General features: G+C 33.7%; 1 protein-coding gene across 1 annotated transcript; it reads right to left on the reverse strand.

Annotated features, from left to right (window-relative positions):
- Window positions 1-441: 441 nt before the first annotated feature.
- LOC107921196 (probable LRR receptor-like serine/threonine-protein kinase At1g56140) lies at window positions 442-13,861 on the reverse strand. Its single transcript, XM_041087081.1, has 24 exons — window positions 13,607-13,861; window positions 12,766-12,958; window positions 11,631-11,702; window positions 11,361-11,432; window positions 11,206-11,277; window positions 10,814-10,885; window positions 8,470-8,541; window positions 8,290-8,361; window positions 8,090-8,161; window positions 7,925-7,993; window positions 7,750-7,821; window positions 7,231-7,302; window positions 7,076-7,141; window positions 6,332-6,397; window positions 6,039-6,083; window positions 5,313-5,377; window positions 4,534-4,910; window positions 3,787-3,985; window positions 3,554-3,715; window positions 2,962-3,080; window positions 1,975-2,185; window positions 1,638-1,866; window positions 1,371-1,521; window positions 442-1,097 (listed from the first exon to the last, which is right to left on the reverse strand). Exons 1-24 carry the CDS (start codon window positions 13,734-13,736, stop codon window positions 726-728), a joined length of 3,102 nt encoding a protein of 1,033 aa, XP_040943015.1. The 5' UTR covers window positions 13,737-13,861; the 3' UTR covers window positions 442-725.
- Between the last annotated feature and the right edge of the window lie 395 nt (window positions 13,862-14,256).

The raw sequence follows: 14,256 nt of genomic DNA on the forward strand, positions 1-14,256 counted from the left end.
TCAAACTTTTTTTTGTCAAATCACCTTAAAATAAAAGGGTTAAAATAATTATTTTTATAAAATTGAAGTGCCAAAAATGTTAATATGGGTAACTGAAAAAGGGTTTCTTTTCCGACATTCTTGATAATATTTTTTCAAAACATTAAACAAGCGAAATTAAAACTTTATTTATGGGCTTTCATATATATTTTCTGGCTTCCGTTCGTAAAATTTGTGAAAAATGTCCCCTAATCCGTAGGAGGGGACGAATTATCGTAATTTGTTTTAAAAATATGCGTCACTTGTTGCTAATGTCAAATAAATTTCCAGTTGGGCAAGGTTTTATTCATGAAACATTCATGCTATATCGCAAGTGTATATATATGTAACGAGAACATGCGATAAATCTTAAATTATAGAATGAAGAAACTCGACCAAATCTATCGTAAATATCATATGAAGTTGATTAAGTGATGGATTCAATTACTCATTTCATTAAATGTAAACTGAACAACTTAATAAAATCAATGGCCATACCGCCATCGTTGACATATACATATATACAAGCTACACAAATTCATGACTTTCTCCCCAAACTTCATTATCCGTATCCCTTCACCAGTATAAACAAAGGCAAAACTTCTAATTTCTACTTTGGAAGTAGTAGTAAAGCCAATCAAGAATCTACGAGTTATTTAGATTTACAGCAGAAGAATAATAATAATATGATATGAAGGGCGAAAGTCTCATCTTCCCTCCCCAATGATACTATGGAGCATAGGTTTTGTAAGGTTTACTGGTGAATTCTCTGCACCAGTTGCTATGCTTGTACTACCGTAGCTGGTATCACTTGCTCTAGTTGCCTCATTACTTATAAAGCTGCTTGTGTCATCGACTTTCCAGTCGGTTAAGTATCCAGGCTTTGAAACCTCCCTGCTCACATCTGTGTCTCCTGAAAGCATGGCCACGACACGAGACATGGATGGCCTCTGCAGTGGTGATGTCTGAGTGCACAAAAGAGCGATTCCTATAACACGCTTCACTTCTTCCTCGTCGAATTCTGATAAATTACTGTCTACCAGTTCAACTTCCCGATCTGCTTCATGCAGGTGCCAAGCCTAATGAGCAGAAAGATGGAAAGCATAGTTTAGAAAAAAAAATTATATGCATAATGCAGACGAAACTCAGAAAGCAGAGGATCGAAGGTGAAAAATATGTTTTTAAGATGCTAAAAGTGACACGAATATGAGTCTATAAATCTAACTGATGGATACAAGATATTTAAATGAGGATGTTGGAGCAGAAAACCCAATGTCAAATACCAAAGCAAAAGGTACATCTGCTGTTCCTCCCATATATCCAATAAAGAAAAAAGAAAATGAATTTCATACCCATTCAAGAAGGTACATCTGCTGTTCCTCCAATCCTGAGTCAGCATTAGGTCTTCCACTAACAATCTCTAGACACACGACACCGAAGGCAAACACATCAGTCTTCTCTGTAAGGTGCCCACGCATGGCATACTCTGGTGCAAGATATCCACTACATTGGTAAATAAAACAAGAAGTTAGTATTTATTCTCCTGGATGCATAAAACATGTTGAAAAGCAATAAATTTGGTAAAAAAAAGTCAGGTTTGCTGGTCTTAAGAATCTTACATTGTCCCTGCAACACGGGTACTTATGTGGGTCTTCTTATCATCGTAAAGTTTGGCTAGACCAAAATCGGAGATTTTTGGGGTGAGATCAGAATCAAGCAAAATATTACTGGACTTGACATCTCTGTGCACAATGCGAACCCTTGATTCTTCATGAAGATAAGCTAAACCGCGTGCTACTCCCAAGCATATATCATAGCGTGTTGACCAGTTGAGATCCAAACTTTTTCCTGCTTCATGAAAACCATAGGTAACTATATACATCCAATATGTTTCCAATTTTACATCTTCGAAAGATAGGCATATGATTAATAATTTAGTTGATTCTATCTTCATACCAAACAATATTTGATCTAGACTCTTGTTTTCCAGATACTCATAAACGAGGAGACGTTGTTCTGCCTCAATGCAGCAACCATATAGTTTGACAAGGTTACGGTGTTGCACAGCGGATATAGTGGCAATTTCTGTAACAAACTGGCTCTTGCCTTGCCGGGATACTGCAGACAATTGCTTGACAGCAATTGCTCTTCCATCATCAAGTCTTCCCTATGTAGTGTGATTAAAAAAATAAAGAAAAGATGAAACAAGCTATCACAAACTCAACAAAAAAATTACTAATACAGTGATTAAATCATTTTTATTTCACTGGAGTTCCTTCATTCAGTCTTTTAAAGTCAATATTAGACATATGATTCCATCAAATTAAAATCAACATAACCAGAACAGAAGCACACATTTTCTCACAAGGAAAGATAGAATAACAATAAAAATGTCAAGTTCCATTTATTTGGTTTTAAAATGCAAACGGATGAGGGGATAATAGGATCAGTCACTTTCAATTTATTATCATGTCGAAGGCTCATGTCTAATCGCTGCTCGTGTCTTGCCCTTTCCTCATTTGTATATGTTAACAATGGTTGACAATCTATTGTGTTTGACTAAGTTGCTGTTACGTGTTAATAGACACCAACTCAGTTGGTGAATTTACTAAATAAATTAAAACTATTACAAAATGAAAAAGTAAGGCTATGTATGTCTTGTCCACCTTAATTTAACTGCAATTATTTTAACTTCCCGCTTTCCCTAATATCACTCCATGTCTTACACACTTGAATTTTTGTTATTTTATTAATTTTTATTTTTAATTTCAAATAAATTTCATATGCATTTGCATGTGTTACGAAATCTAGTTGACATAAGGATTTTGTAATCTGAGATTAGTCATGGATCCACAGGTGTTATGGGCATTTGAGACAAAAACCCCATATCCAGGTTTATTCACCCAGCTCCATCATTTTGCCAATAAGAGAACCAAAAGTTACCTTATAGACTGGCCCAAACCCTCCCTCTCCAAGCTTATTTGCAGGACTGAAATCCTCTGTAGCAGCTTTAAGTTCAGCATAACTGAAAGTGTAGGGTCTAGCATCAATCCCCAGGAACTCTGCAAATTCAAGAATAGAAGATTTATTTTCTTAGGAGAAAAGGTGATTCTGCATATGTTTCTACGGTCAAATGAATTTTTAAAACTGATATAAAAAGGCTTTATGCTTAAAATTTTTCTTCGTAGATGTACTTTAAAACCTTGTCCGGTTGAAACCAAAAACTGGTAGCAGGAGAAACTGGTGGTCATTAGTACCTTACTTTTCTCAAACGTTGTTGGTGTATTAAAGAACTAAGAGGAAATTATGTGGTTCCAAAAATGCTTGGTCGCAAAGGTGTAAAATGTTTTCTTTGAATTCAAACTGGTTTATTCCATTCTGTCCTTAGGATGAAATTTGCATCGACATTCACACTGCCTAACTTTAACAGACGACTTGGTCCACATGGATGCAGCAGACAAGTTTTTAAACCCAGAAATGATCTCAAAATAAGAAGGTACAATTATAATATTCGCACCATGGCTACGAAGTTTACCTTCATCATCCTTCATAGGGACCCTTCTTCGTCTCCTAAAAATGAAGAAAGCTGCAATAGAAAGTAGGCATACAACTCCAACACCAACAACAATTCCCACAATCAAACCTGTTCTACTCTCCTCGCCGGTTGGAGCATTATTACTAACAGTAGGTATGAAATCTGAATGAATCAGAGGAATCAGTATTATTGAAACACTGTGCCATTAACCAAATAAATTGTTGATTGCTGACCTGGGGTAGCACTGATTGCTGAAATGGATGGTCCATATGTACCTTGAGCTGGAACACAGCAAGTCCCTTTTCCAGCCCAAAACAGATGAACTTCGAGGTAGTTTTCCGATACCACAGCCGTAAACTGTCTTGTAACTGCTCGTCTAGAAACACCACCTGCTTCCCTCCGTATGTCAAAATCCTCTAAAACACGACTCCCCTGGAATAATCAAATTTAGAAATAAAGAAAGTTAAATGCTGATGTTATTCTTATAAAAGAGTATTATATGAATCACGCTAAAACACAAAACATTCATAAGCTAAAATTATCCTACTTAAGACCAAAAGGATCCTTTTCAAGTTTGAACCCGCTAACTTGTTAAATTCATTATTCGAATGGTTCTAACCTTTACGACCACTAGGTGCACTAACAATTTTTCATGAGCTAAAAATTTCCCATCCAAGAGGAATCATATATGCCAAGAATTCTATAGAAAAACTGTGCATAAAATTCAAAATGAGGAAACAAAATTTTAGGTGGTCATTTCCTCAAGTATTTACAAAATTGAGTTAAACTCAGTTCCATTTTAACTGTGTCGTTTCTAGAGGTGAAGTACTATTGTCAATATATGAGCACTGAGCAAAAGTTGTTACTTCTTGAAGAGTTCTAGTTAGTATTAAAAACTTTAGCACCATCTGGAATACATCAGCTTTCAGGATAACAGTGGAAGGGCAGGACAGGAAAGAATTCCATAAAGAGGTACAAACCTGGATATAAATATCAAAAACACGCCTCCCAAGACCTTCCCATCTATTGGTTTCTACAATTTGTGTTTCTGCAAATTCAAGCCTAACAGTATAGTTGCCATTTTCAAGCCCCAATCCATAGTACCTTAGTGAGGAAGCAGAGATCCGTGCTGTCTGGAATAGCTCTGAGTCTAGGGTGTTTGTGAACTGAGATCCTGAAGTAATAATGTACTGAGGATTATTGGACGCAGTAAAATATCCAACATTACTGACTGCCCACCTATTTGTGTTGGTAACATAATATGACGCCGGACCAAGTGTCTCGTTGTCTCTCTCAAACAGAATACTATCTGATGATGTAATTTGTTGACCACCAGAATTAATTGAGAAGTTAAAATCTGCAAATGAACACAAAAGATATACTCATCAACCACACTGAAAAGGATACCTTTAGTGGAAAAAAAATTAGCATCATTTGCAACTCTTACAGTCAGCATTCAACCTAAAAGCAATGAAAAATATTCCTCAAAGTTGACCTACTTATGGTAATACCATTTAACACTTTTCCCCAGTAGGGGTGATTCAATAATAACTACGGAAACAGACAAGTTAACAGAAGGCAACAAATATGCGAAACCAACAACATGAATAACAGATAACGGACAATAATGATCCAATATTGTGCCAATAATACCCTCTAATGAACTCAGGAAGATCTTTCCATCCTATTCTAGCCTAAGTAGCAACCTATTTGCTTCACCTTAAGAAGCATGAAGAAGGAAAGTTTAAATTATACTCACAGATTCCAGATCCTCGATTACAAGGAAAATTACGTTGAAGGCAGTTCAGTCCAGATGGCAAAACACTGAAAATAAAAGAGCAACACAGTTGTGTAAGGATGAGGATCACTTGCTTAATAATGTTTGATGACATATGACAGTCCAAAATCCAAATACCAATCAGTTTAATCAGCTTAACTTAAACATATCAAATTCACAAATGACTTTTTTGCAAACTGCAATAAGTTGTTTCCCTTTTCCTTCAAGAAGTAGTCACTCTTTTCCTCTAGATAAAATTGTAAAATGTACTTATCATTCATTATATCACATCATAACACAAAAGGTAAAGTGAAAGGAAACCAATGGTAAATTTAAGCACTATAAATACTTTTTTATATAAATCTAGAACAAGGCGTGAGGCATAAAAAGAAAAGTACACAAAAGCGAAAAACCGTAGAAAATAATAAAGACTATCGACTTATCAACAATAGATGAGCAATTTTACTTTAAAACATATAAACAATGATAGAATCTAGTTTTTGAGAGAAAAGACCACTATAACGATAGAACTAACATTATTTTATTATTACTTATAGCACCCATCTGGCTCAAGAGCAGTAACATAGCAAGGACAAGTGACCAAATACAATTAAGACCCATAATGTTCTAATTAGAGGGAAAACTACTTCTTAAATCAACTTCATATCTTCAATCATGTAAAAGAGAAAATAGCACCAAGAGAATCACCTGCTGTTTGACTCCCCTATTGTGAAGTTGTTGGCAACTAAGTTACTGTATAATGCACACCATAGAAAAAGTAGTCAATTTCTTTATTTTTCAGTGTATATGCGAGGACACAATGTAAAAATTGAAGCTTTATATAATACTGGACGGCCAATCTCAAGAGATAGCAGAAGACAAATCTTAAAAGAGCATAAAATATTTTAACAGGAGTTAAGAACCTGTAAATTACAACAGAATCTGTTTTTATCTTATTGACTATATGCATATGTACAAACATAAACCTATAAGAAACTTACATTAATAAATTTGGCTCAGAGATCCAAGAGGGAAAGTTCCCAGCTAAATTGTTGTACGACACATCTCTGCAAGGGTTGCATGTTGAGAATGAAACATATTCAAAGACTAAGAATGAAGTAAATTACATCAATTCATTCAAGCTTTAAACACCGTCCAAAACTTCTGTATATCTATGTTTCACCATCAATGAATCTTAGGTGACATTGGAAGTGTGCTATACATATGGTCCCTAGTTTCCAAGGCAAAACCAGCAGTGAAGGCTTTGGCAAAATAATGTGCCTTCATCTGTACCTTCTTATATCCAACCTGGAAACATTTATGATTTCCAAGAAAACAAACCAGAATGAAGCATCCTTTTCATATAAATAATACTTCCTTCTGCATAAAGAGCCACTAAGAAACTTGAATAGGTAATCAAATAGAAACAGCCGCATTCGATGGCACATCTGAATTCTTTAACATGTATGCTACATTTTATTATTCATTTTTCCTAAAAGTGGTTCCTAAGGTTCAGTTCTGTCGACTTTCATCCTACACAACTTTTAGCAGCTGGTCCCTTGGGGATTTGTGGGCAAAAGATAGGGCTATGGCACCAGAATAATAGGAACAAGAGATTGCAGCTTAAGATGTCCCTAAGATTCACATAAGTGAATATACTGGCAGTAATAAACAATTAGGCCAAATAAATTTGTATCTTTGTATATCATCTTCTCATTGAGTTGAAGGATACAAGTTGCACTTACATATTGCGAAGAGATGAACTCTTTTCTGCAGGAAGTGTACCATTCAACTTATTATTTCCAAGAAATCTGCAGATAAAAACATCAAAATGAACTACATTTTCATGCATAAAACAACAGGTACATGAAGATATTTTTCTTAGAAGTTGGAGTCTTACAAATGAGTGAGTGAACTCAAATTAAAAAGTGAATCTGGGATCTGTCCAGTTATATTATTGAAGCTTAAATCCCTAGAAAGAAATACTCAACAGTTATTAGAATGTATGAAACAAGCAAAAAGTAATAAAAATAATAATTCTATTTACGCCAATCATGGAGCTCCCCAAGTTTCACCAAACCCATCAAATGGTAACCAGCTCTCTCCCACCAAAATAGACATACATATCTACACACATGGTGTGTGTCTGTGTATATGTGTATCAGTATGTGCATGCACAAGCATATATGACACACTTATGTAAACAATCAAGCTTTAAGTAAAATGATTGCTAACCCAATTTTAAGTAAAACAGGTCTGGGTTTAAGAAACTTTATGAAAGGCTCTCATAAAACATCTGACCATCATTTTAGAAGGACCAATCAAATGGTCAGTTGACTGCTTTTAGGTTCAACACTCTATACCTGCCTTGACAGAAGCTTGACTTATAAGGAAACAACCATTCAAGAAAGTAACTTACAGCTGTGTCAAACTCTGGTATTCTCCCATACTGGATGGAATTGTACCAGAAATATTATTGTTCCTTAGATCCCTGCATGCAGTATCTTTTCTTGAGGCAATGCTACTATAATTTATTGGACAAAAAGAGAGAAAAAGAAGCAAAATTAGGAGAAGCAGGAATTGAGCTGGCTTACAAGACACCCAAGGACTTCATATCCTTTATGAATGCTAGAGAACTTCCATTAGATAAACCACTTATTCTCCTACAAGTACATCATATTAGAATGTTGACGTCAAAGACCTTCAATTTTTTATTTTTATTTTTTTTTTAAGTTCGAAAAAAAATGTAAGGCACTCACAACTCTGTCAGAGAAGTAAGATTGGCAAATGTTGAAGGTATAGGACCTTCAAAAGAGTTCCCTTGAAATCTCCTACAATCAAAGAATAGACTGAGACATAATAAATGTGCAGAGATAGCACTAAGAGACAAATATTTATCCCATTTTCCTCTTCTGCAAATCAGAGAAGACCTTAAAACCAGAAAGAAAGTAAACCATACAAGACAGTAAGCTTTGACCAATTTCCTATAAAGTCAGGTATCCTCCCAGTAAGTTCAGTATCTGATGCCCATCTGAAACAAATAAAATTATTGCTTCAAATTTCATGAATAAATTTTTTTTCTGAGCTTAGCATATTGTTTGGGAAATTACAGAAAACAACACATGAAAAAAATTCTTACACCGTCTCTAAGTTCTGCAGATTAGCAAATGTTGAAGGGATCTCACCACTTACCCCAGAACTATCAAAATAACTGCCAACATAAACAAAGTTCCATCACCTCTGATGGTCTCTACAATTTTCATCAAGAGAACAAGAAATGAATAGCTCATAAATTTTAAGGATCAAACCATCAAAGAGGTACACAAACACTACAAAAGAAGTAGGTTGCATAAAAACAGAATCCTATAAATAAATAACCGCGGGTATTTACATATTATATTTCAATCATACAACATCCTTGAAACCCCAAAGGCTTCATGTTCAAATACATATTATAGAGAAATTTATCATGTTATACATCCTAAAAGAGGTTCAACAAAAATGAGTAGTAGACTCTGGCTGCAGTACCATGCATGATAAAATGTTAGTTTGAACCCATATATGTGTTTAACCTTTTAAATATGATGTGCTGATCATGAATAGAAGTTACTTCTCTTATTTTTAGGCCACTAAACACATATGATAAGGACAATTTCAGCATCTTAGAGAATACAAGATCTTGAAGAACAGAGAAATTTCAGAGAAGCGTACTTGTGCAAACAGATGAAATTGCCCTCAAATCTAGCCACTAATAAGTTCAAACATATTCATAGCTTACTAAATGGTACAGAATATAATAATATGACCAATCAGGTAGAAGAAAGGTAATTCCATCAATAAAATCCGCTACCAAGTGGATATAAATGATTTACCTTAACTGTTTTCCTCCATATAGTTTCACTATCTCGTGTTAAAAGAATAATAAAAGAAAGTGTCTTAACTGTCACAAGCATACATGCAATTCGTTGTAAAATGATTTTGAAGCATTAAATCAGTATATCACTTTCTATAAAACCTTATGAAAGAGAGTCTCTGTTTGGTTAGGCTCTTAGCTTGTTCCAATATCCTTACATGTATTGATTCATGTAATTATTTGGTTGTTCCTATTTCCACATCTTTATTTTGAAGGACTGTTTTCTTGTGCCCATTTTCTTTATCAAAATATGAACATCATTATGGATCGCATTGTAGTTTGTTCAAAAGCCTAGGCAAATCAATCAGATGAATCCCACAAACTATAGCTCTGGTAAGGAACATTACCTCAATTTTCCATCATACAAGAATCCTTGTACAATGAAGGACCAGTGTATCCCATGGCAATGATGCCCCCAACAAGTGAGCTTTGAAAGTAATTATTATTTAAATTACCAAAAAAATTAGTTTTTCATCATTTTCCTTGTCAAATTATAAACATATAGATAGAGATGGCACAACCCAAACCACCCAAGAGATTTCGAACTGGTACACTCCAAATGGAGAGTTTTTTTTTTTCTTTGAACAATGGTGGTGTGTCAGGGCAGTTTTTTTAAAATTTTTTTGTTTAAAAGATGGGTATAGAGCAGTTCTAGTATTTGCTTGCTCCACCCTGCTTTGATATTTGAATTTACTGTGTTATCCTTATATATTTTACTTTTAGAAGAAAAAAAATGTAATAGTACATCATCAATGAACCCTAAAATATATAGGTCAGATATTCATCGGTAATTCTTCTATGTCTATATATCAAAAGCACATTGAAAATATAAAAAATAACAAATAAATATCAAATGAGGTAGGGCAGAGCAGTTATGGATGTAGCCAACATCCATGGAGGTGGTAGTGGTATTCAAGTTTTCAAATCCATGGAAGAGCGGGGAGGGGGTTAAGGAAAAACATGCCAACAATGAAGTGGTGGTAGATCTGGCAAAGTGGCAATATCCGCCCCCGCCTTGCTCCACTGCAACCCCTACGGACTGTCTATAATCCTTAATATTACTATTAGACATTGTGTGTTAAAGTGGACTGGAAGTCAAGAACTAGACCGAGGTATAAGATGTCAGTGTTTTAGGATGGCCTAAGCCCTTAAGTTAGTATACAATTCTACACATTTGTCTTCAGATTACATAACTCTTATGGCTTTACAACAATAAAATAGTAAATATATAAATAATGTTATTCACTAAAACTATAATTAGTTTTAATAGCTGTAATCAGTATCTCTCTATGTAAGTTTTTCACTTCTAGACTGCTTAGATTGTGAAATAATCTCCCTATATTAATTAAATACTTTTCCTCTCTAAAGCATTGATATTTGGGAATCGCCAATCATAGGAGTAGTTGCAAATTTTGGTCATATGTGTCACATAGATGTTAATCCACTTTTAGTTTTTTATATGATATATATATATATATATATATATATTTCCCGGCTAGCAACTGCTCCCTAAGACAGCTTACAGAATCTGCATTGAAATTGGAACATTAAGCAATGTAAAAGAACTTACAGTTGTTGCAGCATTGAACAGTTGCCAAGCTCAGATGGTAGAGGGCCGGAGAAGTTATTAGTGCCAAAGGCACTGCAATATTGAAAAGTACATCAATGAATAGATTGTACTACTAAGGTACTTTATTGATTTACTTTACATCAGTACGGTACAGTGAATATGAAAAGGACAATCCCACAAAGTCAATAAGTAACAGAAAAGAAAAGGGAAGGTGTGAAAAAGAAAGAAGAAATCTGTAAATAAATTCTGTTGTCGAAATGTATGTGTAATGTAAAACAATGTAAAATAAGAAACCTGCATTTTAGGGATGATGCTCATCATGCAATCACGGAAAAGTGGGAAAAAGAAAGTTGCAAAATTAACAAAAGAGAAAAATGAAGAGATTAGCTTACAATGATTGTAAATCAGTAAGCAATCCTATCTCCTTTGGGAGCTCCCCTGATAATGCATTAATGCCAATGTCCCTATTCAACACAGAAGTTAACATCCGAACTAGAAAGATTTATAATAATGAAGTCATAACTGAGATTTTACAAATTGTACTTACAGCCATTGCATTCGAGTTAGATTGCCAATGGAAGCTGAAAGGGGACCTGTCAAGTAATTCTGGCCCAGTCTCCTGAAAGAAATGGGTTTGACAAATGTCAAAATTCATCATCAAGAAACATGGACAATTGATCGTAGAAAACAGTCTGGCTAGACGGTATTCAACATAATTCAAATTTCAAGCTCTGCAGCACCTTGATCTTAGCAGAGACATGAAAGGATGTAATACTTGAAAATGTACAATTGTAAGAAAAGTAAATATAATCCATACAGATTGGTAAGAAAGGTCAAAGTCCAGAGCTCATCCGGGATCACACCCACGACATTCAGTGCATAAACTTTCCTGTAAAAAAAGATTATCTCAACAAGAAAGTATAATATGAAGCTTTTACAAGGTATATTAGTCTGAAAGTTCGGATACAAAATTCTCATCATACCATCAATTATTCATCCAAAATTTGATAGAATTTAAAAATTAAGTATTACATGATAAGTTGAGAACAGTATGCAAACATAAACTCAAGTTAAACATTCAATTTCATTTGTTTAATCTTTTTCCCAATAACAGAAATTTGAAATTAAACTAATAAGATGACATAATAAAAAATCTTTCTAAAAAAAGTACTCTATTGATCTACTTATCAGTAATCATGCAGCAAATGGCTATCAAATCAAAGGTTGTTATTTTGTTTTTCTGTATATAAACAAATTAAGCATGCTTCCACATTTTCGTTTTGTTCCCATAGATTTTTTTGGCTAGGTAGATAAAAGAAATAGCTTTTCTTTCTTTTTGGTCTAGGGATAATGAAACAAGTTATGGAGGCCTAGAATTAAACCCAGAGGTAAAATGTCTAAAAATAAAAGAAACTGGAAATTAAACAAAAGAGTATTTTTAGTACTATATGAGTGAATTATTACTAAGATGCATAACAAAATCAATGTGAAATCTAATATAAAAGTTTATGCAAAATATATTTTTAATTTTATTCATGCTAGAAAATAAATAATTATATTCCTTGTATATTTTCATTTTAAGTTCAAAATATCTCAACATTAAAAGATGATAGCTTATAATAAATTTGAAGCAGAAAAAAGAAGAGTGAGAGATAGAAAAATAAAGATAAAAAATTTAATAGATAATATTTTCATATATTAAAAAAGTTTTCAAGTCCATAGTAGTTAAAATTTAGGTTAATGAAATATGTATGATTAAACAAAAAATTGAAAAGTTTTTACTACGAAAAGTAGAACTAAAGCAATATGCATGTGGATGGGAACAATTATAGCTTCAATACAAGCAGTTTCAAGAGCATTCAGACATAATGTCAAACAGAAGCTATGCCACCATCAAATACCGTACATGAAAAATAACAGGTTTTCATGGGATTGAGATACCGGATACGTACAGGCGGGTGATATGACAAGTAGAACCATTGCTGAAAGAACAGTCGCACTTGATGAAAGGGTTGTAAGCAACGTTGTCGATGTCGGTGGAGTCAGAGTCGAGGGCCGCTCCACTGCATGGATCACCCGTTGTGTTCCATTGGTCCTGTCGGGCTGTTATTCCCCAGTCTTCAAATATTGAGTTCAATGCTCTCACTGCACTCCCATGCAAGGGTGTCAACTTTCTACATGTCTTCTAAATTAACAATTAACCGCTTCTTAAGTCTTAATGAAGTTTTTAACCAAATTGTTGTAGGCATCCAATAAAAACATGACGTGTTACATTTTTATTAATTAGTACCGTTTTAATTCCGTTCGTACATAATTTAATAATCGTTTTATTTTTTAAAAATATATTAAAATATATAATTTTTTATATCATTTATTTATATATTTTCACAAGTAAATTTAAATAAAATAATAATATTATTAATATGAATCAAACTACTTTCAAATAAAATAATAATATTATTAATATGAATCAAACTACTTTCAATTATAAGCTGATATCTAAAGCAAGCCTCCCTATCAAACTAAATGGATAATTTTTAAACACGTAAACAAATCAATCAAGATCATTCAAATTCAAAAACAAACTTTTCATTCATCATACCATCATCGATGAAAATAATATTATAGTCATGTTCGAACAACCTGTCTAATTAATCTCTCAAACACCATAAAAAGAAATATGTATCCAACTAAAGAAAGAGAGCTTAGTCGTAACTTATTTCGATTTAGCGCACATGTTATCTCCAAACGTTAGAAAAAGGTAATATAACGAAGATATTAAGAACCACCAACCTTCAGCAGGATCAGTAGTTGGCTGAGATTGATTTTGAGCTTCAGCTGCAAAAGGCAAAACTAAAACACAAAGAGCACATAAACTCAAACCCAGAACTTGTTCTGATCTAAATAATTTCCACATCTTCATCAATCTCTGCTTCCAATAGTAACTAATTGTTGTTTCATGTATATGTATGTCTCTCTCTCTCTCTCTCTCTCTATGTTTCTCTGTTTGATTGTTGAATGAAAAAAAGTTGTAGGAGAGTAGTTAAAAATGTTGCCTTTTATGAATAATTGCAAATTAAGCAACCTTTTTGGATCATAAAATTTGACCAAACCAATATTCATTTATTTTAATATTAGAGTAAGAAATGTCGGAAAGGATTCTATTATTTCCCTTCCCTCTCATACATTATGGTTGGTTTTCATTTGTACAAAACTTTAAATAATTTAAGTTGAATTTTAACATATATTCATTACAATATTGTTTAAGGAAATGCTAACCCTATTAAAAGAGTTTGACTGTGGATTATCAAAATAGTTTAGACGTTGTTATTGATTATTTAATTGTTGAATATTCAACTATAGTATTTCAACGGCGCACCAGCCATTACATTTCAGTTTCACGTACAAATACGACAATGACACCCGCCTGTCCTTTCGTCATG

The sequence above is a fragment of the Gossypium hirsutum genome, chromosome D01 (genome assembly GCF_007990345.1).
Source record: "Gossypium hirsutum isolate 1008001.06 chromosome D01, Gossypium_hirsutum_v2.1, whole genome shotgun sequence".
Classification (NCBI taxonomy): domain Eukaryota; kingdom Viridiplantae; phylum Streptophyta; class Magnoliopsida; order Malvales; family Malvaceae; genus Gossypium; species Gossypium hirsutum.